Below are 26,726 nucleotides of genomic sequence, written 5' to 3'. Positions count from 1 at the left end.
GTGCAATGGATTTATGGACTACAACCATATAAAATATGAAGTAGCTGTACTGTACATTACTGTATGGGAAAGTCAGCTAAAATTAAGCCTTAAAAATGTTGCATACACCAGTGCCGTAACACAGATTAAAGGTATTTTGAAGCCCTGATTAATCAAGCTTACAGCTTCACAACAAACTATATAAAAAGGTATAACAAGAGTACAAATATCAACATGTAACTTTAAGAACTTGACAGTAAAAGTACAAATTAAATATATACGGAGTTGCTTTCCCGAGTCATTGATGGTAGCATCTACATTGTAAAATATTACAGACCCATTTAGTTATGTCCACTTATTTCTTATTTTTAACTGAACGAGCTTATACAAGTTGTGGATTTTGAACTCAACTTTATGAGTTTTTGAAAGTTAAACTTGCATTTATTCATTGGGTTGACTATTTTAAAAATGTATGTGTTGATTGAACTTGGGTATGTAAGTTAAGTTATCAGTTGAAAAAAGTGTGTGTGTGTGTGTGTGTTGCAACAAAAAAAGAGTTGCCTTTCGAGTTTAAAATAACCTGTCTTCTTCCACGGCAAAGTTAAAGCATGGACACAATAAATTAATTATACACCGCCGATAAGTGATGTAGCCTATTCAAATTTCTACTAAAATATAACACGTGTTGTGGCAAACAAGAAAGCACTGGTGCCCGGCGGAGGGAGTACCTGTCAACAACTTGTGAATTTCACTCTTCTCAAATTGAAATGGAAAGTTCCTTTCAAAAGTCAAAGGTTTAGCTCCGCCCACATTTAGCCCAACCCCGATCTGCGTACTGCAGTCAGGTGCAATTGGTTCATTGGCTGGCCAATTCCCATGATGCAAGGCGGTAAATAGAGTTGTGTTAAAATTTGCTGAAAAGTTTGCAGTTTGTTCCAAATACAAATGTAACTTTATGAATTCCGTTTATTAAACGTGTGTTTAGAATGTAGTGTTTTGTTGCCTGGTAATTGTCATTGTTGTGCTGGTTTACATTTGTAACCATGAGTTAAGTGACTGTTACGTTTGATAAGAAGAGGTGGAGTATTACAGCAGCGGCTTTGGGCAGTAATAGGCTTCCTTTAGCCATTAATCTGTGGCGTGTCACTTCACTAGTGGCCATTTTATGTCAAGTGACGGAAGATCAGCAGAGAGGCCCCTATTACGCACAGGGCCCTAAGGTGGCCCCACCCAAGCACCCATACTATCTCTGCTATAAATGTGGTTATGTTGTTTTAACTTGAAACTGTGAGTTGTAATAAAGCAGAAAAGTGTGTCTGTTATACTAGGCAAGGAAGGTTTCTTGCATTATTAAAGAAAATAAATTATTTGTTTTAACTTAAAGTATGAAGTTAAACCAAGTAATACAAAGTTAAATCAACTAAAAGAACAACTTTAACAAAACTAGAACACTGTAGTTACATCAACCTCATTAACTTTAATTTCTAAGTTGAAACAAAAGCAGTCTTCAAGTTGAGTGAACTTTGATTTTCAAGGCAACAGGGGAACTTGCATTTCCAAGTTAAATTTATTACAGTGTAGTCCACACACACACACACACACACACACACACACACACACACACACACACACACACACACACACACACACACACACACACACACACACACACACACACACACAGCTTGGATAACATGAGACTGTGTGTCCGTGTGTGTGGTCATAATGTGACAGTGAAGAACACCATAACCTCATGGTGGATAAAAAGCATCACTTCTCCAAATCCCCTTAATCTGGTGGCTCGTTTCATACAAATGCTTGATGATTTCCATTTAATACACTTTAAAAGACGGATACATCCTGTCCTCAGAGCAAAACCTGTCATGAAAATGCACTAAAACACAAGAGCTTAGTGCCACAATGGGCTTTTGCCATCAAAACTGTTTGTGGGTGTGTGAGCTAAGTGGACTTTGCTGTTTGCAACCATGTAATTAATAGCCTGCGTGTTTCACTACAGGACTTTAAGCAGATTTAAATATGGGTGCTCAGGAGTATGAAATTATGTTTGTCGTACTTATTGCTTCGATTTTGCACAGCATTTATTACCAATGTGAAGGTCAGGAGGCACCAAAAATTAACAGATAGTGTCTTTGCTTGAAGCACCGACTGCACCATGAAAGTACACATGACCTAATGCCACTATTATATTATAAGCCAAATACATGTTATGCATGCTAGAGTAGAAATTGAAATAACAGCATATCAGCTTGTAAGAATATTGCCAGTCCAAAGAAATGAAGAGAACGGGGTGCCTGGGTTCGGTTTGATTTGAAGCTGTAGGTTCTAATACCAGTACCATACATAATCCAATAACTATCTAAGAATCTAAAATATAAGACATGCTTTCAGTTAATTCACACTTTTTTGTTAAGTACATAATTCCATATGTGTTCATTCATAGTGTTGATGCCTTCAGTGAGAATCTACAATGTAAATAGTCATGAAAATAAAAAGGAAACACATTGAATGAGAAGGTGTGTCCAAACTTTTGGCCTGTACTGTATGAGAATAGAAAAACCAAAGGCACTTGGTCATGTATTATGAAATATTCAGAAACATTGATAGAGCCATAATACAATTTGACCAAACTTGCTCAAACAAGCATGCCGACAATGTTAAGCTGGATGAATTTTTTTCTGTCCTGGAATTGAATCGCCAATATTAAATTTAAGCAGTAATATCAGTCAAAATGCACTATATAAAAAGCTAATATATTGGAGCATCTCTAATGGCAAGTCAAAGACTTTTTATTTTTTTTTATTTATGAGGACAATGCACATTAATTAACATTTTTGTAAATGCTCCAGTGTTAGCCAGCCAGCTTATTTTCAACTGTAGTCCTAGCTACCTAGCATGCATGTCTTTATGGTGGGAGGAAACCAGAGCACCCGCAGGAAACCCACGCAAACACGGGGAGAACAGGCAAACTCCACACTGAAAGGCCCTGCCAGGACCAGGGATCGAACTCTGCAGAAAATGCACATAGAAAAGGGGCCAATTTTGCACCAAATGTATGCATATAAACTAATTTAAACTTGTGAAAATAGCACAGGAGCACCAAGACGCTATTTGCTTGGCAGCACAGTTAAGGGTGCATTTCATCCTTTGGGGGTGCTTTGAGAGTTACACGGCATCTTTTTATCTTGATTTGTGCAGGTTTAGCGGCCGCAAAAGCCATGCAATCATTTTGTAAATTCGCCCCTCCATTTGCTTTTTAGTCTAGCCATGCCATGTCTGATTATGGCTGTACACAAGTTTCTTTTTTCTTGTACTGTAATTCCTGCAGACAAGACACCTTTGTTCCAAATGGAACAACAATGGGATCTGTATAAATCAAAATGCACTTGACGCCACCAGTCATGACCACCAGTGAACACAAGGGTTGCCAAATCCACAACACAGACTTCCTACTCCCCCAGGATTAACACATTAAAGGTCCTGTGTGTAACGTGTTTAGTTGTTCATTATCAAAATCAGTGTTGCCAGTTCACAAACTTGTCCTCTTTCATGAATATTTACCTCCACCATCAATTCCAAGTATTCCTTTTGGCTTGAAATTTTACGTTTGCATTCGCATGAACTGGGGTAGACGCTCCATATTCATGCGCCATCTTGAAATACGTTAGCCGGTAAGGGACATACAGGACATACTGCTCCGCCTTTCACGTTTTCGCAGTCACATGATAAACTCACAGGCTGCTAATGCTGCTAATGGGTATCGTAGCTTCCCGGCAAGTTTGAAGAAGGAAACATGGAGGACCACATGTATTCAAAATCCAAATTTCAGGAACAGAAGTCTTCTTCTTCGCCCAGAAAAAGAAAAAGGATATTGAAAAGAGCAAGAGAGCTTTTTGAAGCGCGAAGGCTACCGTAGCTGTAAAACGTACTTTGAACTGCGCGGCGCGAGAGAGTTGATTGCGATATACGATCTCAACGCTAGATGGGAGAAATTCCCACACACTGGACCTTTAAATGCTGTTGATTCCACAAAGTTTCAATAATCATGAGCATCATAAATGATGTTAAATGGAAGGAAACTTTACATTGTACAACAAGACTTTTCTTATTGCCGATTGAAGATACTTTGAAGATTGAAATAAAACTATGAGACAGGAATGTCGGTAGTGACATTCATGAGATGGAGCAGATAAAAGCCCAGTGATTGTGCAGTCCTTTGAAGAAAAAAAAAAATAATGGATCCACAGCTTCAACAGTGACCATGATATCTGCTCAGAATATCCATCTGTATTAGCCAGAAGAACCCAGAAATAGCACATCCAGTAGTAATCTGCACGGTGAAAGAGGACTATATTGGTTAAAAGAAAAAAAGGACCACATCCTCTAAGCATATGGAGATGTTGTGAGGGGGTAGGTTGGAAATGTCACTGACAGTTCCCAAACTCTGGAGAACAGAGCACGCCTATTCATCACTGAACTTTTGCCAAAGAAGTGTGTGCGCTCTCAAACACCCACAAACTGTTAAGTTGCCTCTGTATTGGCCATAAAATGTACATTCACTGAGAGAGAGCAGCCTCGAGTCTCCCAGAATTGTAATACCTGTGGATGTAATTAAAATGAATAAAAAAAAAAATAACAACAGCAAGTAGGGGAAGGAAACACAAATCCTTTCCAGAAATGTGAGCAGACATACCAAGGTCTGCAATGGCACCAGCATTCTTTACTAATTCCCAAAGCCCACTGGCACTGGTACAGAGACTGAAAGGGACGCATATGTAGCTTTACTGTCAAGAAAATCACTGGATCCATACATTGTTTGGACTTAACGCATAATCCTTTCCATTGATAAAAATTATGTTGAGTGTGCCTGGCTGGAAATCCACAAGTACAGGGCTTCGGCACACATGCTTTTTCCCTTCTCTGGTTTTCCTTTAATTTGCAAATCTTGTAATCTAAGCCTAGAGCTGACTGAACCAACTTCTAAACCAGCACCGCTGTAGCGGCCAAGGCTTCAATCTGTTTTTCATTTAAGTGTCAAGACGGCATCCTTTTTGGTGGTTAACAAAAGCTGTTATTTCAAAATGATTATATGCTAAAAATTGTGTGAGGACCTTAGTAACTTTATGAACAGGCCCAATGGAAAGTACTGTGCCGCACCCGGAAGCCTTTTTCCTTCTCGTCTTTGACCAGAGTGTTATTTACCAAGCACTTCTGTAGGGGGAAGAACCAGGCTGTGCCATTCAGCCAGAGGTCAGGGTTTCTGCTTTTCAACACAGTGCATGTTTTCAGCATTAGTGTCGAGCTAGGCCTGGGTGATTCGCCAAACCGTCAAAACGCTGCCCGTCTCAGTGTCAGTGAGGACATAGGAAAAGCAGAAGCAACGGCGTCAGAGAGACAGGGGCGGCAGTCCCTGGAAAACATCAAGAAGTTGTTCTCCATCAAGGCCCAGCTGAAGACAGACTTCCTTATTTCATTTCCAGAGGAGGATATATTGAGTTAAATTTTGTGTTGCTCTGGAAGAGGAGCATAAGTAAATGGGGGAGGGGTGGGGGAAGAGGAGCGCATGGACTGTGTATGGAGAGGCGAGTACAAGATGCCTTGGGGTCTGTCACTTTTTAAATTCACTTTCTTTCGCTAAACAAAGACATGGCATTTCCAGTCCCGACTCAGAGAATCCCAGGGATCTACACATCTGTTTAATCTCCTTTCTGTCTGCCTATGGGGTGTCCAGGTACTGCTCGCATGCCAACCATAGTGCCATTAAAAATCCATGAATCACAGTCACTAAGACCACATCACTGGCTTAGCTCCAGTTGGGTGCATGTGAAGGGTTCATAACAAGAGGTTGGGTGTCCTTTGATGCCTCTTATTATTAACAGAAAATGACTTACAGATGTATGATTTCTACTTCATAACATTGCAAAAAGTAAAAGGCTTTCCACTCCCTTCTGCACTTTTTAAAAAAGCAAAATGTCATGAGGATGGGTCATTCCTTCTAGTCTCCTAGATTAGGATAGGATTCCGGATTTCACTCATTTAGGCCAGATATCGGTTGCCTTGGGCTTCCTTTGTGTTGGCATTTCAAACTCCGGTCAATTTATGAGGACTGTGGTTATGATCTCTGCAGGGTAAATCCAGACAAAAATCCAATCCAATCTGAGTTTTCGGTTACACGACAAACTACTTTTAAAACGTACACATGTTCCACCAAAACAAGTTCCTTCCGAGCCTATTTTGCAGCGGCACCGCGGCTTTTCTCCGGTGCTTACCACCGCCCAAGATGATTGTGATTGGTTTAAAGAAATGTCAATAAACCAGAGCACGTTTTCCTCCCATCCCCGAATACTATGTGGAGTAGCCAGACCCTCCTTCAGCGCGCTTTGGAGGAGGGTCCGGCAAAGCGAGACTACCCTGAAACTAACCCAATAAAAGACTCACTTACACCATGTCCACTTTATTAGGTACACCTATAGATTTGATGCAATCCAATACGACATATCTGCCAACAATTCTATTTTTTAGGGAGATTTTTCTTTTTTATTAAGTATTTGACAGATGAATGCTAAATCAACTATATTTACGCAAATGTGACAATACCTTTTTCTGGAGAGTTATAAAAATAAACATTCAATCTTGGCCTCGGAATATTTAAAACATTTGTCTCTGACGCATTCAAATCCGAAAGGACACAGTTTATTCTATTACTTCCATACCGTGCTGTGAATGGTTCACACCCATCTTACATCCAGTCAAACCGTACACCCCAGCCCGGCAATTACACTCTGCTACTGCCAATCGGCTTGCTACTCCCTCAGGACAGGGATATCAAGTATGGCTGTTAAAAACCTCATTGACAAAGTCATCATTTTTTAATGTGCTTGCTAGACTGAAATTCAGCAAGAATGGCCATTGTTTACCACTTTAATATTTTGTCTAACACAGCCTTCTTGTCAGCTATTTTCTGTGGAGGGGTTGATAAACAATCATGGTGTCGTTTATACTGTGTGTGTGTGTGTGTGTGTGTGTGTGTGTGTGTGTGTGTGTGTGTGTGTGTGTGTGTGTGTGTGTGTGTGTGTGTGTATATATATATATATATATATATATATATATATATATATATATATATATATATATATATATATATATATACACACGTGTTTATTTCACTCCATTTGGCAAAAGTTATAATAAAGATGTATAAAGTTGCCTCAAACTATTCAAGAGGTCTATTCCAGCTGAATATAATGGAGTAGTAGCTCATATCTGGTTGATTGTGTGCTAATCAGTGACTGCAATTGCTGTTGTGTTAGTGCAATTATAAACAACCAAGATCCTGTTGGGGCAGGTGGTGATGTCAGCTTTATTATGATGCGTGAACTCACCCAGAAGACCCTGTGCTCTTGCATACCCCCAGCAGAGGCCTCTTGTCGGCAAAGCTGTCCGTGTTCAGAGGACCTGAGGAGGAAGACGAGTCATAGAAAGAGGGATGAGAAACAGAATCATCTGCACACAACAAAGAGAGACATTCTTTAAACGAACATGTGAAGCCTCTAGTGCTGCCCACCCTCATTCAACAGGCAGCCTATTACCATGACAGGAAACATGCAGATTACATTACTACTGTTGCCCTGTAATTCAATTATGGTCACAAAACATTTTTGATGAAAAGGAGATTTTTTTTTTTTTTTTCCAGAATCATGTCATACTTTGAAAGTTAGCGGACTGCTATCCTCACCAGCCAAAAAGTGGAATCCCCATACTGTAAAGACTTTGGCATTCTACCTTTTTCTGAACCTGCACTGTGTAAAGTTTTCAAGCTGGGAAAATCAAGTCAAGTTAATTTTATTTACAGTAGATAGCCCAATATCACAAATCACAAATTTGCCTCAGGGTGCTACAGCATAAGACACCCTCTGTCCTTTCCGACTCTTGCTTCGGATAAGGGAAAATATGATTTTTTTTTTTTTTTAAATGACTTAACTGAAATGAGCTGGAGAAATCTCCTGAATGTTGCAAAAGAGAGTGATATTTTCTTTCTATCTCGTTGTTTGTTTTGGGATTTCAGGGTGGAATTACAGCATGGTAAAAACCCAGCAGGCATTTTTTTTTTGAAACATGAAGAGAAAACATGTTGCATTAAGTGGACTGATCCCGTATTTTCCCTGATTGTCTCATTCTTGAAGACGGACCGAGGATCAGGGGATTGAGGGGATGGGGGTGCTTAGAATAAAGAAGATGTTACCCTTTAGAGGACTGTAATTTGAGGCTTGACAGTAATCAGGGTTTCTGTGGTATGGCGTGAGAGCAAATGTGCCTTCCCTAGCAGCCTTTAACACTCCAGCCAGGGTTCTTCTTTCATGTTTCTGTCATCAGACATCATTCCCAGTCAAGATATTGAGCCGTAACATAAATATGACTTTCAGAGACTTAGCGAAATGGCACATTTACTAAAATAAACTTTTTTGGGGGGGAAACAATGCAACATTTGATGAATATAGAGACTTTGATTTGATCCCTGCTGCAATGGACAGTAATTGAAGCAAGTACTGCTGACTTCCATGTTGACGTTTGCATGTTTCATTGTAACAGAGGGGATGGTGGTTCCATGCTGAGATAATACTATACCATGGCCTCAAACATTACAGACAACTTGTTTGTTGTTAAACTTCATAGAATTACTTTTATAGTGTGAGAGCATCTATTGTAGCTCTATTGTGAAGACATACAAACCTAACTTCACACACTACAACTTCACTCGAACAAGAGCTTAAAGACCTACAGTACATATTATTATATATGTATTCACATTTACTCAATGCTCATTTGTTATCAATCAAGGGAACACGGTTGCCTCATTTTCCAAGGCAACGGAAGATCGCAGGTTGTAAACTTTCAGAGAGGATGTGGATATACACATTGACTCCCTTTGGGAAACCAGTACTTCCCTCTCTATTCTAGGAGAGGGGAACCTTGCCTTATTATAATCAACACCTATTTTCGGGTCTTTCTAAGTTCGCCCACCCACGGCCTCGCATCACAGACAATTGGCCTTTTAATGGCTCACCACAGTGCAACACTGTTTGCGCCCTAGCAGATTGCAATCCTTGTCCTTCCCTCCAGTGTTCATACATACAATTCATATTTATTTTCTGCCGAGAGAATTGCTCCCCTCATGTGTTGGGGCTATCTGCTGCTTCTTATTACTGTGGTTTGCTTTCATCCACTTCCAGCGCTCTTCAAATGCTGCCATTGTGTGCTGTTGAAATCTGCCAAAAGACCGGAACACGGACAGAGAACAAAAAGACGATTTTCTCACCGAGAAAAAAGGACAAACCAGAGGCTATATGACAGATTTCTCAGCACTGATCGACACCTGCAGAGATAAAAATTTAAACTTCATGTCTGGAAAGGATCTAATCAGTGGAACCACTAAACCATTTGCACCATAGCTTTAGAGGATATGAACGCTGGTATTCATACTGCATTCAACTTTCCAGTGGCTGAAAAAGAGTGAAACCAGTGAAACATTTGTTTGTCATCACTGTGGCATACTTTCACTACTTTTACTTTACTTTTTCATTATTATAAATCAAATAAAATGTTTTAATGTTGATGATACACCAATTAATATACCTTGTTCTTCTCATTCTTTAGTCTTCCACTACTTTGAATTTCTCTTTAAATTGCCATTATTTCCATTCAGTTTGTTTATTAATTGAAAATATGCATAAACATGTGGACGGAAACATGGGAAAGGTCATAGGACCATGGAGCCAGAGATATGAAAGAAAAACTTAAGAGTAGAAGAGGATGGGACAGAACACTGAAGGCATCCATTCCAAATACTCTTATTCTGTTGCATATCATCAATCTGTCACAGTCAATGCATTCCAGGGGTTCATTTATGATAATCTGCTGTAATCTCATATTTAACCCACATTTCTCCATCCATTCTTGTCAAGTTCTGCACACATTAGCTGCTTTTCTACTTTCCCAGAATGACTTTACTATTAATGCAACATGTATGGCAGCATTACATTATTGTTTATTGATAGAATAATTAGATATTAAGATATTTAAGATGTCTCCCTGCAGAACTGTTAGGTTCTACTGCAAAATGGCAGCTACAAAAAAAAACACTTACTGTTTTAAGGTTACGGTTTGATTCATTTTTTAGGTTTTGGAAATCTAAAAAGACATTAGACAGCACCAGATACAGTATAAGGAACAGGAATTCTGGGAATAGACGTGGAATAGAACAGGGAATGAAAATAGCATCCACAACCTGTGTGTTTACCTAAACAAAATATTAGAGTTTTAAAGAGAAAATATAGATTTAGAGGTGTTGGAGAGAGCTTGCTAATAGAACAGTGAAGGCACAGTGAGAGGTTTCCAGTAGAGCTTTGGCAGCAAGAAAGCACGGACTTCAGAGGCTTGCCACCACTGACTGAGAGCAGGCCAACACTAATCGTAGATTGACTTTAAGGTTTGACTTTAAGACATTAGGTTGAGGCAGCATGGAGCACTCTTTAATTTTAATGATATAGCACCACTTAAAATGCCCACAACCCAAAATTGCATTAGGATGTGCCATACAAAATGTAATTTTAAGTGTCGACCTTGAATGCCGAAATCAAGTTAACCGATGTGGGTTTTTTCTTTTTTTTTTTTTCCAGGACAGACATTTGCAATTTATCCTGAAAAGACACTTCTGAGGACTCACAAAGGAAATGTGTTTACAGGCACTTCAGCCTCATCCCTTCTGTGTTTGAGGATTAGAAAGTCAAAAAATCTAGTGTTTTAAAATAACGCTAAGGGATTTGCGGGTGGCATTTCATCTGGTGAGACACGGTGAAATCAGCTAAGCTTCTGCCTAGTTCAAGGTTGCGATGTGGCCCTTTAGTTTTTGTACGAAGTAGACAAACAAGCTATAACGAGTTAACTGATGCGTTTTAGAGGTGCTGATAGGCAGACTGTTTTTAATGTTTGGACACGAGACAGGCAAGCGGTTTCCCGGTCTTTACCGCACAGAGTGGCAGACATCTGAGAAAATCTAAAATGTATTTCAACTGACAAGGCTGTTATTAAGGTTGTTAAACAAATCAAATTCAACCAGTTAAAATACCACAACAAAGAAAAACTTAGTGTACTTCTCAGGCTGGAGAAGTCTTGAGGCTGCAGCACATGGTACACTAAAAGTCTCTAGTGAGAGGTCAACAATATTACCAATTCAAAACAGTATGCAGATATAATGATCAGAGCCTGATATGGAGTTAGATTATGCAGTGTGTGCTTTTGGAGTTTGTTATTTCACATTTAGGCAGTGTTAAGGTAATGAAGATACTCACTGATATGAGGAGCTGGCAGAATGTGAGCAGCTCGCACAGGACCATGGCGCACTGAGAACAGCTCTTGGGCTTCTCCTGCCAACTGAAAGAATTTTTTTTTTTTTTAATGAAAGATAATGTAGAGGTTCACATATCTGGTCCATCAGAGAAAAGAGACATTGTGCACTCAATGATACCGACCAACAGCCAGCTCCAGACACGTTTTACGTATGTAAGGAATACTCTGTCTGGAGCCACATAAAAAGTAAAAAAAAAAAGGGGCTGGAAGCAAATCTACTCGTTCTCCCTCATTAAGAAATTCTGGATCTGGTCTCACCCTGCCAACCAATGCTGCTCGCACTAGGTTGAGATTAGTTCGGTGACTATATTCTAGCATCTACCTTAGGTTGGCTAGAAACATCGAAGGGATTCAGCCATTGGCCTACATGTTTGAGTGTCTTTATGTAAGCAGCCAATCTTACAAAAAAGGTGCCAATCTGCTAATCAGGATCTAATCTGATCTAATCATTCACATACCGATGGCACAGCCTTCAGGAACAATTTGGGGTTTAGTGTCTTGCCCAAGGACACTTCAACTGGAGGAGCCAGGGATGGAACCGCCAATCTTCAGATTGGTCCAATGCATGATCACAACATAAGAAAGACAAGAGGCCTAACTGAAGGTTCAAATAATTTACCTTTACTCTAATCAGACTGAATGTTAGATGGCGTTTGTCAACGGCTGTCCTTTTATTTTCAAGTTTACTGCATTCTGTTCATTACAGAGGAAATACAGCCACAGTGTAAAGTATTGAAATGGATGCGTGGGTGTGTCTGCCCAGTCTGGTATAAGCTTCATGTGCTCATATGTGATGAGAATATATTAGGTCAATGGCCTGTGAGGCTCTTGGCAGTGTCTAGCGTGTAATGGTACATTGTTCTAAGCGCAGAATGCCCTACTTTTGTTATTCTTGTATGCGATAAATTAGAGTGAAACCTGCATTATCACATTATTATTCTCCGTTTGAAGTCTTTAAACCCATGTGAGGGGATGATCGCTCTTTTGTGCAATTAGTAGCTGCCGCAAAGTGGCGGATTTAAGGCCTTGTTTTTATTCAAAGTGCTTGAGGCCCCGCGGTGGTAGATTAACACTGGAGACACAAGCAGGTTATACGAGCACTGATAGCAGGAATAAAAAGGAGGTTGGCAGCAGGGTAGGATTCCTGCACAGGCAAATGGACCTGCGAGGGGGATGGAATAATGGAATTTGCTGGATTAAAATGAGAAGAGGGGAGGGCCGGAGGTTAATGCGCCGGGTTATTGTGCATTACCCCTGCGCTCATCCTCGCCTTACACGGCTCTGTGTTACATCCGATGCCATCGACGATATTCCCACCATTACATTAGTGGCACGCCGTATGCAATATGCCAAATTGCTTTTTCGAAGTTGCTTTCCCTGCACACAGTTCATTACATTCATTTCATTTGTGGCTCGGAGGTTTTTTGTGGAATCCCAGTGTCTGCTCTTCTGTTTTAATCTCTCAAATGTAATACCATAAGCTGTGAACAGATATTTGGGGCATATTCACAAGTGAGTCCGCCTCACTAACACAGTGCTGGACATATTGGAGGTTTGGAGGAAGCAGGTGCTTTAGGGATCGGACAGTAACAGGTGCTTGTTCATGGGCTTACATAACATGCAGCACTAAAACGAGTAGACAAGCCCAGAGACATGCAGCCCTACTTATGATGTTGAACTGCAAAACAAACTAAAAATATATTTAAAAAAATCATATCAGGATCTACAAATGAACTCAAACTCATTCACTCACAGTCAGTTGACCTGGTGAAAGCCACACATGAAACCAAGTAAGGATATATGTGGATGTGTAGAGTGCATCTTGCCATAGGCGCCGATACCATGGGTGAGCCAGAGCTCGAGCACCCACGAAAAATAGTGAGCACCCACGGAGGAAAACATAAATCGGCGCCTATGCGTGTCACTTAAACTTTTCATCTCCAATCCTATCTGTATTTGTGAGAAGTGGCGCTGTCCTGAGTTGAAAGATAGCCTACTTTACGGCTTTATTATCGAGTTAGCCTAATAGGCGTGTGTGTTCGTGTCGGCCGCTGTCCATTTCCTAAGGTTCTGAAATGCAAAAAATACTACTTTTTTTTCAAAAAGGTGTATATAAATAAACACATACATACATAAATCGGTGCCTGTGCATCTTGTCTATCTCACATCTTGCCAAATATGCTTGAGGCTTGCTTTCGTGGGAATTAATGGAATTGTTGGGTCTTTGTAAATAATAGAGTGTGGTCTAGACCTACTCTAACTGTAAAGTTTTTATAAATTGATTCCATGATTTCTTTTTTAACTTAAATTGTTCATTTGTTCTATTTTTTCATTTCAGAGTACAATAAGACATTGAACTGCATGAATTTCAATAAAAACCTGGAAAAATTGGGGTGTTCTAAAACTTTTGACCAGTAGTGTAACTCTTGTTATGGATTTGATACTATAAATTAAATTGAAAATAATGTATTGGTTGTCCAAATCTAAAGCCATTTAGGCTATTTCTGCTGTCTGTTCCATATGTATTTAAATTACCTAGCTGTGCTTTCAAAAAGGGTTATGGGATTTGTGGGATTGTAATTCAATTTCCAAGGACCTTAACAACAAAACTCTGTTTCCCTATGATATCAAATAAAGAAGAATGAGATGCAGGAATGGTCAGTTGTATTCGTCACTGTATCAACACTGTTTTTCAATTTAACACTGAAGTTGTTGCAAAACTAAGATCCTGTTCTGTGGATGAGAGGCAGATGGAGGAGAACAGTTGGGGAAGGTTTAAGCAGCATGGAATAGAAAGAATTATTAAGTTAAGATTTAAAGATGGGTGTCAACACTGTGGGGAAGTACTAACTGTCAGTTACTTCCCATTACTGCACTCAGCAATCACAGAGTTTGACACCCAAAATGTCATTATGCTACCCCTCTGATCAATCATCAACGTCCATCTGAAGTTAAAACGAAAAATGCAACATATCGCATAACAACTTTTTTATAACTAAAAGGCATACTGTATAGCTACAATCACCAGAACTTAGAATTTGGCTGCTCATTAATTGTTCTGCTCGGGAATTTCATATTTTTTTCCCCTATTGCTGCCAAATGAAAATAATGTAATGTCATACTGAAAAATGTCCAGTTCTCCTACAGAGGCGTTCGATAGCAAACACGTTCCAGTGAAAAACTTTAACTGTTTCAGCTCCTGAGAATCGAAGAATGACAGCCTCTTTTTAAAACCACAAATTTGCAATTATGTTCTACAAATAAATATACCAATTTGTCAGCTGATAGAAGCTGTATTTAGCACAGATCCTGTCCCATCTTTAAACTACATTCTGTCGATTTTTAAACTTTTAAAGCAAACAGCCAAGGGCTTTGTTTGGGAGGGGACCGAATATCCTACAAATGCATCGCTAGCACAAAACTTGCACTTCGGTGTCTGTATTAGAGAAACTTCCTATCTAAAGTCACATGTTAACATCTCAACAAGTCTAGGACAGGATTATGAACTTAGAACATTTCTGTAATGCAGCTCCAGGTCTTCAACACATCCACTGACACTTGCTGCAGACACTTTTCTTCCAAGCAGGTCATTTCATCTCAACACGTATGCAGACAGACAATTAGTCTTCCACATTCTGCCTCTTATCAGGCTGCGGTGGATGACACCTCTCCAGTGTAAGGCGACAGTAATCTACATCGCCTAAACAGCTCTGTCAGCATCTATCCAACCAGTCAGAAGTCCCCCTCTCAGGAGTGTGTGAAAGTGTGTGTGTGTACACGTGTATGTTCGTAGTCTGCCAGGCCATTACAGAGGGTGTTGGTTTAGCAACTGTCACAAACACTTCACAACCACTCAAGAGCAAGAGACCAAGGCACCTTCAGTGCTTACTTAAAACCCTGCGAAAAAAAAAACAACCCCGAAATATCCCATAAACTTAAAAAAAAAAAACTGAAAGAAAAACAATGACGACCGACAGTGTGTGATAACAAGCCGGGCTGCGCGGTGTGAATCAGAATTGGTGTTCAAATGAAAACTGAAAGGCAGAGGAGCCTCACCAAGCTTATATTTTTACTGGGTGTGTGTAACTGTGTGGCTCAAACAGCTGTAATCCTCTGCTCCACCATAATAATCGCAACAGAAAAGAAATCTGCTAGCAGCACAGGAGTTGCCACATCACAGCGGCCAATGTGTGCGTTCACGGGTAAAGTAAGAGTGTGTCCTCTTACCCCTGGCCAGTGGATGTTTATAAAAGAGACTGATTAAGGCCTTTGGTGTGTTTAGATCTCACAGGATGTATGTGAAGTTTGCATGTTTCAGTGACAGCCTGTACATGAAAGGCGATACTTGGCGAGCGAAGCTTTCGCGGGGTTGTGGGCAATTTGTTAAGTCACGGAGCAGACAATCGTCTAATGATTTTCCAAGACTGAGTTTAAAGAAGTGAATTTCCTGAATAAGTTATTGTGCCCATTTAGTGTATAAAATCTTACAAGGGAAAGAAGAAAAAACAACTGGTACGATAAAATGGGAAGTAGAGTACACATGATAAAGAATGGAAACAAACGTCTAATGCAATTCACAAAACTACCAATTCCTTATTTTAGAGAGAATTAGCTTGGAAAATAAATATGAGATACTTCTTGACCCCAGAAATTATTTCTAAATATACAAGAAAGTAAATCAAATTACTTACATATGTTGAATTCATTCATTCAAATTATTAAACATATTTTGTTTTATTTTAAGTCTTTAAGTGTTTATATTTAGATGTGATTTTTTTTTTTAAACCTCTGTATTTAAAAGCAGAACATAATCATACTTGGAAAACCTTCAAGTGGTCTTAGTCAAAATAAAAAATTATCTATTCAGAATTGTGAAAATCACAGCATTGATGCAAATAAAGAGGTAAAAAAAAAGAAGAAGACTTTCTGTCCATTTCACGTTAATTAGAAACATGCTGGTGTCTAGTGAGAACAATGAGCATGAATACCTGGATAGAATTAAAGCAGCCTAATACTTAAACATGCGCTCTTTGGTGGACATGCCGAATTACCAGAGACGCTTGGACAGATTCAGAAAATGTTCTGTGTACATTTGGTCTGTAATTAGAGCTGCGTTGTTATTTTGTTATGTTATATTCCTTGTGTTTTTTTTTTAAGATTTTTTTTTGGGGGGGGGCATTTTCAGCCTTTATTTTGATAGGACAGCTGAAGACATGAAAGCTCTACCAAGTGAGCTATCCGGCCCCTGTTCCTTGTGTTTTTTTAACTGAGTTGTGCTTTTACAGACACCAGCTCAGAGTGGGACTGTGCAGTGAGTTTGCCGACAACACGACCATCGTGGGCCTGTTCACGGGGGAAGATGAGACGGCCTACAGAGAGGAGGTCAGAGCTCTGACAAGGAGCTGAGCCCTAGCTCCATCTATGGGACTAGGGTGGAGAGAGTCCACAGCTTCAGGTTCCTTTGGGGTTCACATCAGCGAGGACCTGACCTGGAACTAGAGATGTTCCGATACCGATACCAGTATCGGAAAAGCCTCCAATACTGCCTAAACTGCTGGTATCGCTAAGTACTGGAGTTTATGCACTGATCCGTTACCACGGAATTAAGCCCTGAAGAAAAATCTACTTTATTTATGTTCTTTTTTCCGTTATGACTGACTGTCAAACTGGATAATAAAAGAAAGTTCTATGGCATTCATTGTTTGGGTTTATTTATGTTTCACAAAAAGTATAACCCGAGCCAGGCCGCGCAACAAAGGCTGGGTATCGTTAAAAAAAAATTTGACACCAGTACCGATACCAATACCGTGACTTTGATACCGGTCCCTAAACGATTTCCAATTTCGATGCCAATTTTATAAAACAAAAAGAAATTACAACATTACACATTACGGCACAAATCTTTTAATTTATTTGTCAGCTCCTACTGTGTGAGCCCTGTCTCTGTGTGTAACAGAGTTTTTTTTCCTGCGTGTCTCTACGACGTGGAACTTTACACAGCCAATCACAGACATTGTTAGATCTTGGTAGAAGTATGCTCACTGACACTGATGAGATTTACTGAATGATGAGGCATTTTTCTATACTCAAGGCAATTCGGTCGGTGCCTAAAAAGTATTGAAATCGGTACCCAGCCCTACATATCCCATCCATACAGGGATAGTAGTATACAGCTGTTAAAACATAATCAAATATTGACACTCTGGTATTGGATCAGTAGTCGGTATTGGCCGATACGCAACTTCAGGTATCAGAAAGCAAAAAAATGGTATCGGACCATCTTAACCTGGAAGCACCACACTGACACAATCACAGCTGCTCTTCTTCATCCGCAGGTTATGGAGGCTCAACATGGATTTTAGGATACTCGGCAACTTCTACAAGCTGCACCACTGAGAGAATGCAGACTGGCTGCATTACCACCTCGTTTGGCAGCTGAACCACCCTCACAGGTAAGGCTCTACAGAGGTTGGTGAAAACTGCACATCGCCAGGACGGAGTTGCCATCCACGGAGGACTTCTACACCCAGGGGTGCATGAAGAAGGCCAGCAGGATCATCAGAGACCCCGCACCGTCCAGTCCTGCACCACCAGGCTCAGGGACTCCCATCAGACTGTTAAGACTCTTCAGCTCTCAAGCTCATTACTATTATTTTCTATTCATACATTTTTGTAGTAGCATTGTTGGAGGGAGCCTGAAAATAACGACTGCTCCACTGTAATCGTCTTATTTGCATACAACAAATAAAGAACTTGAACTGCAACTGGAATGATGAAGTGTTGAATAATACAATGGACTAAATTAAGTTTGTTTACAGTGTTAACAAGGAGTAAACACCATATAAAACAGGCTACCTGTATATTCTAATGCAATCCAATCATAGCCCTGCAACAAATACATGCATATAAATAAATAATAATCTTCTTTTCTGTATGGTAGTTGCTAAGGCTGTAGTTTGTGATGTTGCATTGGATTTTAATGTCATGTCTACCTCTGACCTGCCTTCTTCCCTGTAACAATCTAGATATCATTTGTATTAGCTGTAATTATTTATCTTATATTACAATGATTCGTGAAAATGTCACTGATATTGTCATTGTGTATCACAGACATGTTTGCTTTTTTGTCTACATTTATTGGATAAAATTGATTAGAATTAACCACACATTTGATATTAATATACTACATTAATATGTAAATATGTATGCCTGTATGTGTATAGGAGTTGTAGAGAGACATACAGTTACGCAGTTTAATTAAAAAGGTTTTTTAATATGCATTCCCCCAGCCTGCCTATGGTCCCCCAGTGGCTAGAAATGGTGATAGGTGTAAACCGAGCCCTGGGTATCCTGCTCTGCCTTTGAGAAAATGAAAGCTCAGATGGGCCGATCTGGAATCTTCCCTTTATGATGTCATAAGGGGAAAGGTTACCTCCCCTTTCTCTGCTTTGCCCGCCCAGAGAATTTGGCCCACCCATGAGAGAGAGACATCATGGCTTGCAAACGAGCGAAGCATGGCAGTTGGTCAAGGCCACACCCCCACCCTCCACCTTGCCCCCCTTCTCCTCCTCAATAGCATTTAAAGCTACAGACACTGAAATAAGACATACAAAGGAAAGCTCATTGTGGGACTGGCTCTAGTAGCTGTAATTTTGCACCAAGGCTGAATTTCAGGAAAGAGACTTCAGACACAGTATTAGGGGACCACTAAGGCCTATATAAAAGAGACTTCAGATACAGTATTAGGGGACCACTAAGGTCTATATAAAAGAGACTTCAGATACAGTATTAGGGGACCACTAAGGCCTATATAAAAGAGACTTCAGATACAGTATTAGGGAACCACTAAGGCCTATATAAAAGATACTTCAGATACAGTATTAGGGGACCACTAAGGCCTATATAAAAGAGACTTCAGATACAGTATTAGGGGACCACTAAGGCCTATATAAAAGATACTTCAGATACAGTATTAGGGGACCACTAAGGCCTATATAAAAGAGACTTCAGATACAGTATTAGGGGACCACTAAGGTCTATATAAAAGAGACTTCAGATACAATATTAGGGGACCACTAAGGTCTATATAAAAGAGACTTCAGATACAGTATTAGGGGACCACTAAGGCCTATATAAAAGAGACTTCAGATACAGTATTAGGGGACCACTAAGGCCTATATAAAAGAGACTTCAGACACAGTATTAGGGGACCACTAAGGCCTATATAAAAGAGACTTCAGATACAGTATTAGGGGACCACTAAGGCCTATATAAAAGAGACTTCAGATACAGTATTAGGGGACCACTAAGGTCTATATAAAAGAGACTTCAGATACAGTATTAGGGGACCGCTAAGGCCTATATAAAAGAGACTTCAGATACAGTATTAGGGGACCGCTAAGGCCTATATAAAAGAGACTTCAGACACAGTATTAGGGGACCACTAAGGCCTATATAAAAGAGACTTCAGATACAGTATTAGGGGCCACTACAGGTCTATATAAAAGAGACTTCAGATACAGTATTAGGGGACCACTAAGGTCTATATAAAAGAGACTTCAGATACAGTATTAGGGGACCACTAAGGTCTATATAAAAGAGACTTCAGATACAGTATTAGGGGACCACTAAGGTCTATATAAAAGAGACTTCAGATACAGTATTAGGGGACCATTAAGGTCTATATAAAAGCATTCAAAAAGCAGCAGGTCATGGGACCTTTAAAGCGTGTGAATGCGTGTATATTTTTGTTTAGTTGATGCACTCCGCTTTATTGTTGTTAAGTGTAGCTGCTTGGTACACCTGCTACTACTGAATTGATTCACAATTATTCTTGCTGACAGGTTAAAAAGACTCAACCCTGAAGCTAAATGACTACTGCAAACTAAAGAAGGCATAGACAAAATAAAAATGAAAAGAGCATTGTGACGTTTGGGTGTCGGAACTCTATTTGTACTCAGATCTATCTTTTGTCATTTCCATTCTGCTGAACTCCAAAAGAAACTTTTCTGATTGGCTGTACTTGCTGTTAATGATAAATGTATAACCTTTTAATCACTAACCACAACAACACAACATATGTTCACTCTAAGTATTTGTCATCCTCTTTTGTTTTCTCTACAACCTTCATTCAGAAACTAGTAGTGAAGTCAATAGGATCGCGGGACTTGTGTCGGTACATTACAGCCCTGAGTTGAAGGCAAGTGCTACTGTTTGAACCAAGTACAGTCGGTAACATGGTCAACACTGTCATCTAGTGGACAACGGCTATACTGCAATACAGCGTTGACTTTAAACTGAAGAGAGCCAAACCAAAAGTGGAGGTGAGACAGTGATCACTGGAAAATATGACGAGATAAACAAATTATCACATTAGTTGTAGCTACTCCATATCAGAATATGTCATTGTTTTCCTCTACCATTGTATTTTCGCATGTTTCTCTGTACTAAATAACAACATATCTATCCAATTTATTTGCTACTGTTCCATTTTATTTGTTATTGTTCTATTTTACTTATTGATTTATCTTATTTGTTATTGTCTTTCATCTATTTTCTTAATACATTTTCATCTATTGTATTATTTCATTTTTTTTCTTCTCTCTATTGCTTTAGTCTCAAATGATTTGACTTTTGATATCTGCTAATCTGTAAATGTTGAATTGCACTAACAGGTATAAAAGGTGCTATAATAAAGTTTGCTTGATTAATGACAAATTGAAGTCAGCTCCCTGAGCAACAACATTATTTATTAGCACTCCCTAATTTAGCCATAGCAGAAACACTGCTGAAAGGTCTCTCAAATACGAGCAACATATATTACTAGACACGGATGTCTCTCTGCAAAACTTATTTAAGTTTAAACTATGATGTATTTCATCTCACGTGAATCATTGCAAGACAAATTTCCGTGCCTACGGACAATAAAGTGTTATCTTATCTTTTCTTATTATATCTCAAGGAACTCTTCACTACAGCAAGGAAAGTTATTATTTCTTATGTGTAAATCTGGTGACGTGAATAACTGTTTTTGCCTAGACAACAGAGGCCAGTCCTAAGACCTTGGAATTCTGTAACTGAGTGATCAAGTTTCACCATTGGTGGAATAAGTGTGATGACATCCGTGTTTGTGTTTGGCCATTGCCCTTTTGAACTGTACTGGCTTTACCTCCGCTATCGCCCATCAATCAGCTGATTAACTTCCTCAATACACGGTGGAAGTTGTTGTTGATGTTGCTGCCGCCACTCGTTTCAACCGATTTAATGCAGGTTGAAAAACTGAATAAAAATCTCAATTTATGACAGAGCTTCTGGCGGACAAACACAATGTGACGCAATGTAAACAACGTCTGGACCAACAGTATATATCTACTGGTTTTGTCATAGTGACCATGATAAGCTCATCTGTAATCTTATAATGGTGAAAAGGCTTGTATAATACTACATTTGCTTGTTTTTGGTGTTGACTTTTGAAGAGTCTATCAACCCTTTCGTTCTGTACAAAAGAGCTGGGGCAAAAATATTGCTCTTTAGAGAGCCAACGGACAAGATTTTGATCCAAGTCTCTCAGCGCACACACATCCATCTGAATTTGTCGTTGTAATAAAAACTTATGGCACAAAAGCTCCAGGTAGAATGTGGATGAGGTTGCAGTTGTACAGGACCATTAGGTGTGCGACTTACAGATACGCTCCAGATCTGCATCCCGTCAGTGTAACCGATCATGAGGCAAAGAGGAGGCTCAGTGGTACCGCTGTGCATCTCCATAAACTCCGGATTTCGGGCAGTGTCTGTGCAAACAGAAAGTGAGACATTAGCTAAAGTTTAATTAGAGGATGTGTTAAATCATCCAATACTATGACAAACAAACTACAAATGGCCCAATGTCATGTTTTTATTGAGTTGAACCCAAAACAGATTTACATCAACAATTGTAATTTATGTGTATTATATAAGCTTCATTTACTATCACACCACTTTCAAATCATGCATTATTCTGCTCTCTATTGGATCCATAGTTTCTATCAAAAGTCGTCTTTGAATTTGTTCACATCTCATTGCAATTATTTTTTTTGATCCTCTGCATTTTACTTTTAGTTTGGAAGGTTTTTGTTACAGCCCCAGATGATAATCTCACACCATATTTACCAAGTAAATCATGTAACACCACATTCACTTTTTTGCATATTATTCCCTTATGAACAATTAAAAAGTTGGGGTTTCCGCTTCAACATTACAGCTGAATGCTTCCCAAACCTTGTATGTATTTAAATCAAACCAGTAGCAAGCAGCAGCGAAATAATGCACGCTACAAAAGAGTCAGTTCAAAGCTACAGTTGGTAACTTTTAATTTTAAAAATCCATTTTGTCATATTTGCCCAAACTGTCACTAAATCCTGACTGTACTGACTGAGACAGATTCTGTTCAAACTGTCAAACTAGGCAGCCCTGTCAAGATTCTGTTACTGCATTGCCTATTTTTCGCCTCAATGTTTTGAGAAACATATTATACATGTAGTGTACAGTTTAGCTGTAAAATGATCAAGTTGGCTCTGGCCGGGGGGCGACCAGTGGGCGGAGCTTGGTTTTGGCTCAATTGTTTTCAACGTGGCAGCCGGGTCACAAACTTTCTCATTTTCCAGTTAAACGGTAAACTAAAATAGGTTTCTGAAAAAACATTTAAGGTGAGAAATAGGCAATGCAAGCAACATCTTGACAGTTTGATCGGAGTTCACGAGCAGTGACTGACACTGCGTTAGAGACTCCTTGGCTCTGATTGGTTGTTTTCCTTTAATGCTCCGACACACCAACCTGACAGCCAACCGTCGGCAGAGAAGGCAGTCGGACTGATCAATCGGCTCCCGTCTCTCAACAAAGTGCCTCGGAACACACCGAAGCGACGCCGACTTGAGCGTACGTTCTGCGCGTGCGCGAGACGTAATACATCTCCGTAACAGCAGGAGGCGCTAATCTGTATTGTCGCCCAAAAAATGAAAACCGGAAATGACGGAACATCTCTGTAGAGCTAGTAAACACAGAGCACGCTGTCGTCAGTCATTGTTTTCATCAGAGAGTGTTGGTAGTAGTCGAGAAGGATCGCTGTTGTCATTACTCGCTGAACGGAAGAACATACGATGGCTAGTAATAACAAGATACTGGCGTTGTCAGCTCTCGGACTTCTTCTTGTGGAAGACGCACTGATTCGCTAGTCAAGGGCTAGCACTCCACCAATCAGATTGGTCATTGAGTCCGACGAATGAACGCCGACGGCTCCTCCGACGGACGACGTCACGGAACAGATTCGAGTCACCGACCTCGCCAGACTGTCCGACGGCCGATAATCGGGTTGGTGTGTCAGAGCCTTACGGCGCAGTAGACTCTTCTTGAGGAGAGCTTAAAGCTGAAATACACAACCTTTTACAAATTTAGCCTCTAAACACGCAGACATGGCTTTCCATCATGCAGACTGAAATGTCACAATCAACCAGATGGCATAAATGCAAACATGTTTAAAAGCATGACAGATATTATTTTTAATTTTCTCTGTAGAAGTCTGATGACAAGGCTAGTTTGTTTTTTTTCTCTTATATAGCGTATGTTTTAGACAGAGATCAGTCATTGTTCTTAACTGAAGAGGCCAATCTTTTTCAATACTAAAACAAACCAAACTTAAGTTGTGTGACGGTTACTGACTTACCGTTGATGTCCGCTTTCTCAAATCGAACCCAAATGATTTTCTCTTTTTCATCAGTGGGCGGAGCACCAGTATATGCCTGTAGTTTGAGAGACAGAACGGAAAGTGAACAAAATATATACAACAACACCGCCCAACATACCTATCACAACTGTATAATCCAAATTATATTAACCACATTTAGTTTACCAGCCCAAAGTATGTGTAAGAATATGCAAGAACAGCTGGTAGACAACTTGCAGCGAAACAGAGTCTACATTGTTTTTGGCTAGAGGCTCAGATATTCAGCAGTTCCCATATTAGTTACTAATCAAAACTCCTACTGATCATTAAGGTAGGGTAAAGTACTCTATTCCCTTCACTTTTTCCAATTTCTTTGTGTTTTTTTAATTGTTTTGTACGTTTTTAGCCCTTTCCTATAATTTGTGTTTACTTTCCATTACTGCCTACCATTTCCCAAAAGCATAGCATCATTTTTTGGATAAAATAATTAAAGCCTTGAGACTATCGCTGTGTCCCAATTCAATACTGCATACTGATAGTATAAAGTATATACTACTAATTAATTAAAGTTAGTATACAAGAAGACCAATATGATTTACAGTATTATACCGAAGTCTATCAAACAGCGCCTTTGGAATGCCAATTAGACTTTGCAATAAAAAGCAAAACATTTAAAATATACATTTTTTTTTTTGCTTGTTTGTTTGTTTTCTGAGATCTTTTTTGGAGCTGTCTTATCAAGTCCTGCAAAAAAAATTTTTTTAATCTGGAACTGTGAGGAGCTTCACCAGTTTTGTGTGCATTGCATTGCGGGACAAGAGTGTCCATCAACACCACACTACAAAAACCTAGTGTTTTTCAGTATGCATTCTGACCTTACTTATTTTTTGGTCGCTTTTCTAGTATTAACATAACAATGCTGAAGGCGGGCTGCACTAATTGAAGTCAGACAGTAGTGGGGAATTAGGATACGACTTGTAACAGCTGTTAGTATGAGAGAATAAATGACAGAGAGAGAGAGAGAGAGTTACCTGGGGGACCACATCCTGCAGGAACGTCACCACACTTTCCATGTAAGACTGCTCCCTGTGACAGCAAAAAGCTCAAGTCATCTCTAATAATAAACAGCCCATCACAATGTCACTCTTCCCATAGCTGTTTATATGTGTATGTACTGTATGTGTGCAATATATATGTATATATTAAACATGTAGGGGACTTAGATTAGTTCACAAATTAAATTTTATGTGGGAAAAAACATTTAAAGGAGTGCAATTTAAAGTGATTGTTAACATAACACTGAATCATCCGACATCTAACTTCATCAAGCAAACTGTTCCTTATTCTTGGTTCCCATGAACAAAAAAAGATGTCTAGTATACATATGCATACATACACATACATATTACAAGATTTCTAATAAAGGAATAAAAACTAATTGCTGATGTCTGTCCTTACGTAGCAGCTTGTGCTCGCACCAGAACCCCACCAGCACAGCGACTAGGTCTGCGTGGAGAGTCCGACGCCATTTTGTCTCCGGGTTTTGTTTTTTATCCTGAAAAAGGTACAAAGAGACATTTTAACATGGCAGCAGGACACAAATTAAACAAAGAATTCATTTGCACTAACTATCACTGATGAACAAATTGTTTGATTTTTTTTAAATGAAATGAAGACATTTATTTCAGACACAACAATAAACAAAACATCAAAGAAATGTGCAAATAAGCAAACATTAACCAACATAGACATGTCTGAAAAGCAGTACGAAGAAATATGCGCTTATCTTATCCTACCCCTTTTCCATAGCTCAGTAATTTATTATTATTATTATTATTATTATTATTATTATTATTATTTTTCTCTGCAGCATGCAAACATTGGCATGAAATCAGATCTTCTTTGAGCAGCTATCATGTGGACGACAGGCAGCAGTTACTTCGCTTGGCTCCCTTACATCTACAATTCAGCCACACAATTATTTAGTCTAAAATATGCCAAAATAAAAAAATACCCATCACAATTTCACACAGCCCAAATTACTGTAGGTAAGGCCCCCAGTGCTAAAATAAATCCTAAAGGAAACACTGCATTATATTAAATATTAAAATCCAGTGCACATTTATGCAGTGCAAATGGATGGACTCAAACAACGTCATGTCAGAGATCATCAGATATCTCAGCCTCATTCGGCCTCATCTGGGACACTGACGAGTCTGCATACAGACAGAAGGTTGAACAGTGGGCCCTGTGGTTTGGTCAGAACAACCTGCCCCCCCCCCCACTGCCGCACATCACCATACTCAACCACACCGTGTCTGCTGTGGAATCCTTCAGGTTTCTGTGATCCACAATCTCTCAGGACCTAAAAACGGATGTCCAACGTCGACACTATAAGGAAAAAAGGCCCAGCAGAGGATGTACTTCCTGCGACCAGCTCGGGAAGATCAACCTGCCTCAGGAGCTGCCGATACAATATTAGTCTGCCATCATCCAGTCACTGTGTGGATTGGATCAGCCACCACACAGGACAGGAACAGACTGCATCAGACAGTCAGGACAGCAGAGGATATCTATGATGCCAACCTGCCCTCCATCCAGGAGTTATACTCCTCCAGAGTCAGGA

General features: G+C 39.6%; 1 protein-coding gene across 3 annotated transcripts in view; it reads right to left on the bottom strand.

Moving 5' to 3' along the window:
* Positions 1 to 26,726, bottom strand: part of bcas3 (BCAS3 microtubule associated cell migration factor) — a 338,917-nt gene that overhangs the window by 307,634 nt on the left and 4,557 nt on the right. For all 3 annotated transcript variants that reach the window (XM_039783695.1, XM_039783713.1, XM_039783703.1), the window contains exons 2-7: positions 25,559 to 25,655; positions 25,132 to 25,186; positions 24,101 to 24,176; positions 22,087 to 22,193; positions 11,346 to 11,427; positions 7,380 to 7,452 (exon numbers count right to left, since the gene is read on the bottom strand). In XM_039783695.1, coding sequence (XP_039639629.1) covers positions 7,380 to 7,452; positions 11,346 to 11,427; positions 22,087 to 22,193; positions 24,101 to 24,176; positions 25,132 to 25,186; positions 25,559 to 25,629 — 464 coding nt within the window. In that variant the 5' untranslated portion in view covers positions 25,630 to 25,655. The remainder of the gene's footprint in view (positions 1 to 7,379; positions 7,453 to 11,345; positions 11,428 to 22,086; positions 22,194 to 24,100; positions 24,177 to 25,131; positions 25,187 to 25,558; positions 25,656 to 26,726) is intronic.

Source organism: Perca fluviatilis, chromosome 2, assembly GCF_010015445.1.
Source record: "Perca fluviatilis chromosome 2, GENO_Pfluv_1.0, whole genome shotgun sequence".
Taxonomy (NCBI): domain Eukaryota; kingdom Metazoa; phylum Chordata; class Actinopteri; order Perciformes; family Percidae; genus Perca; species Perca fluviatilis.
This window is presented reverse-complemented; position numbering and strand designations above follow the sequence as displayed.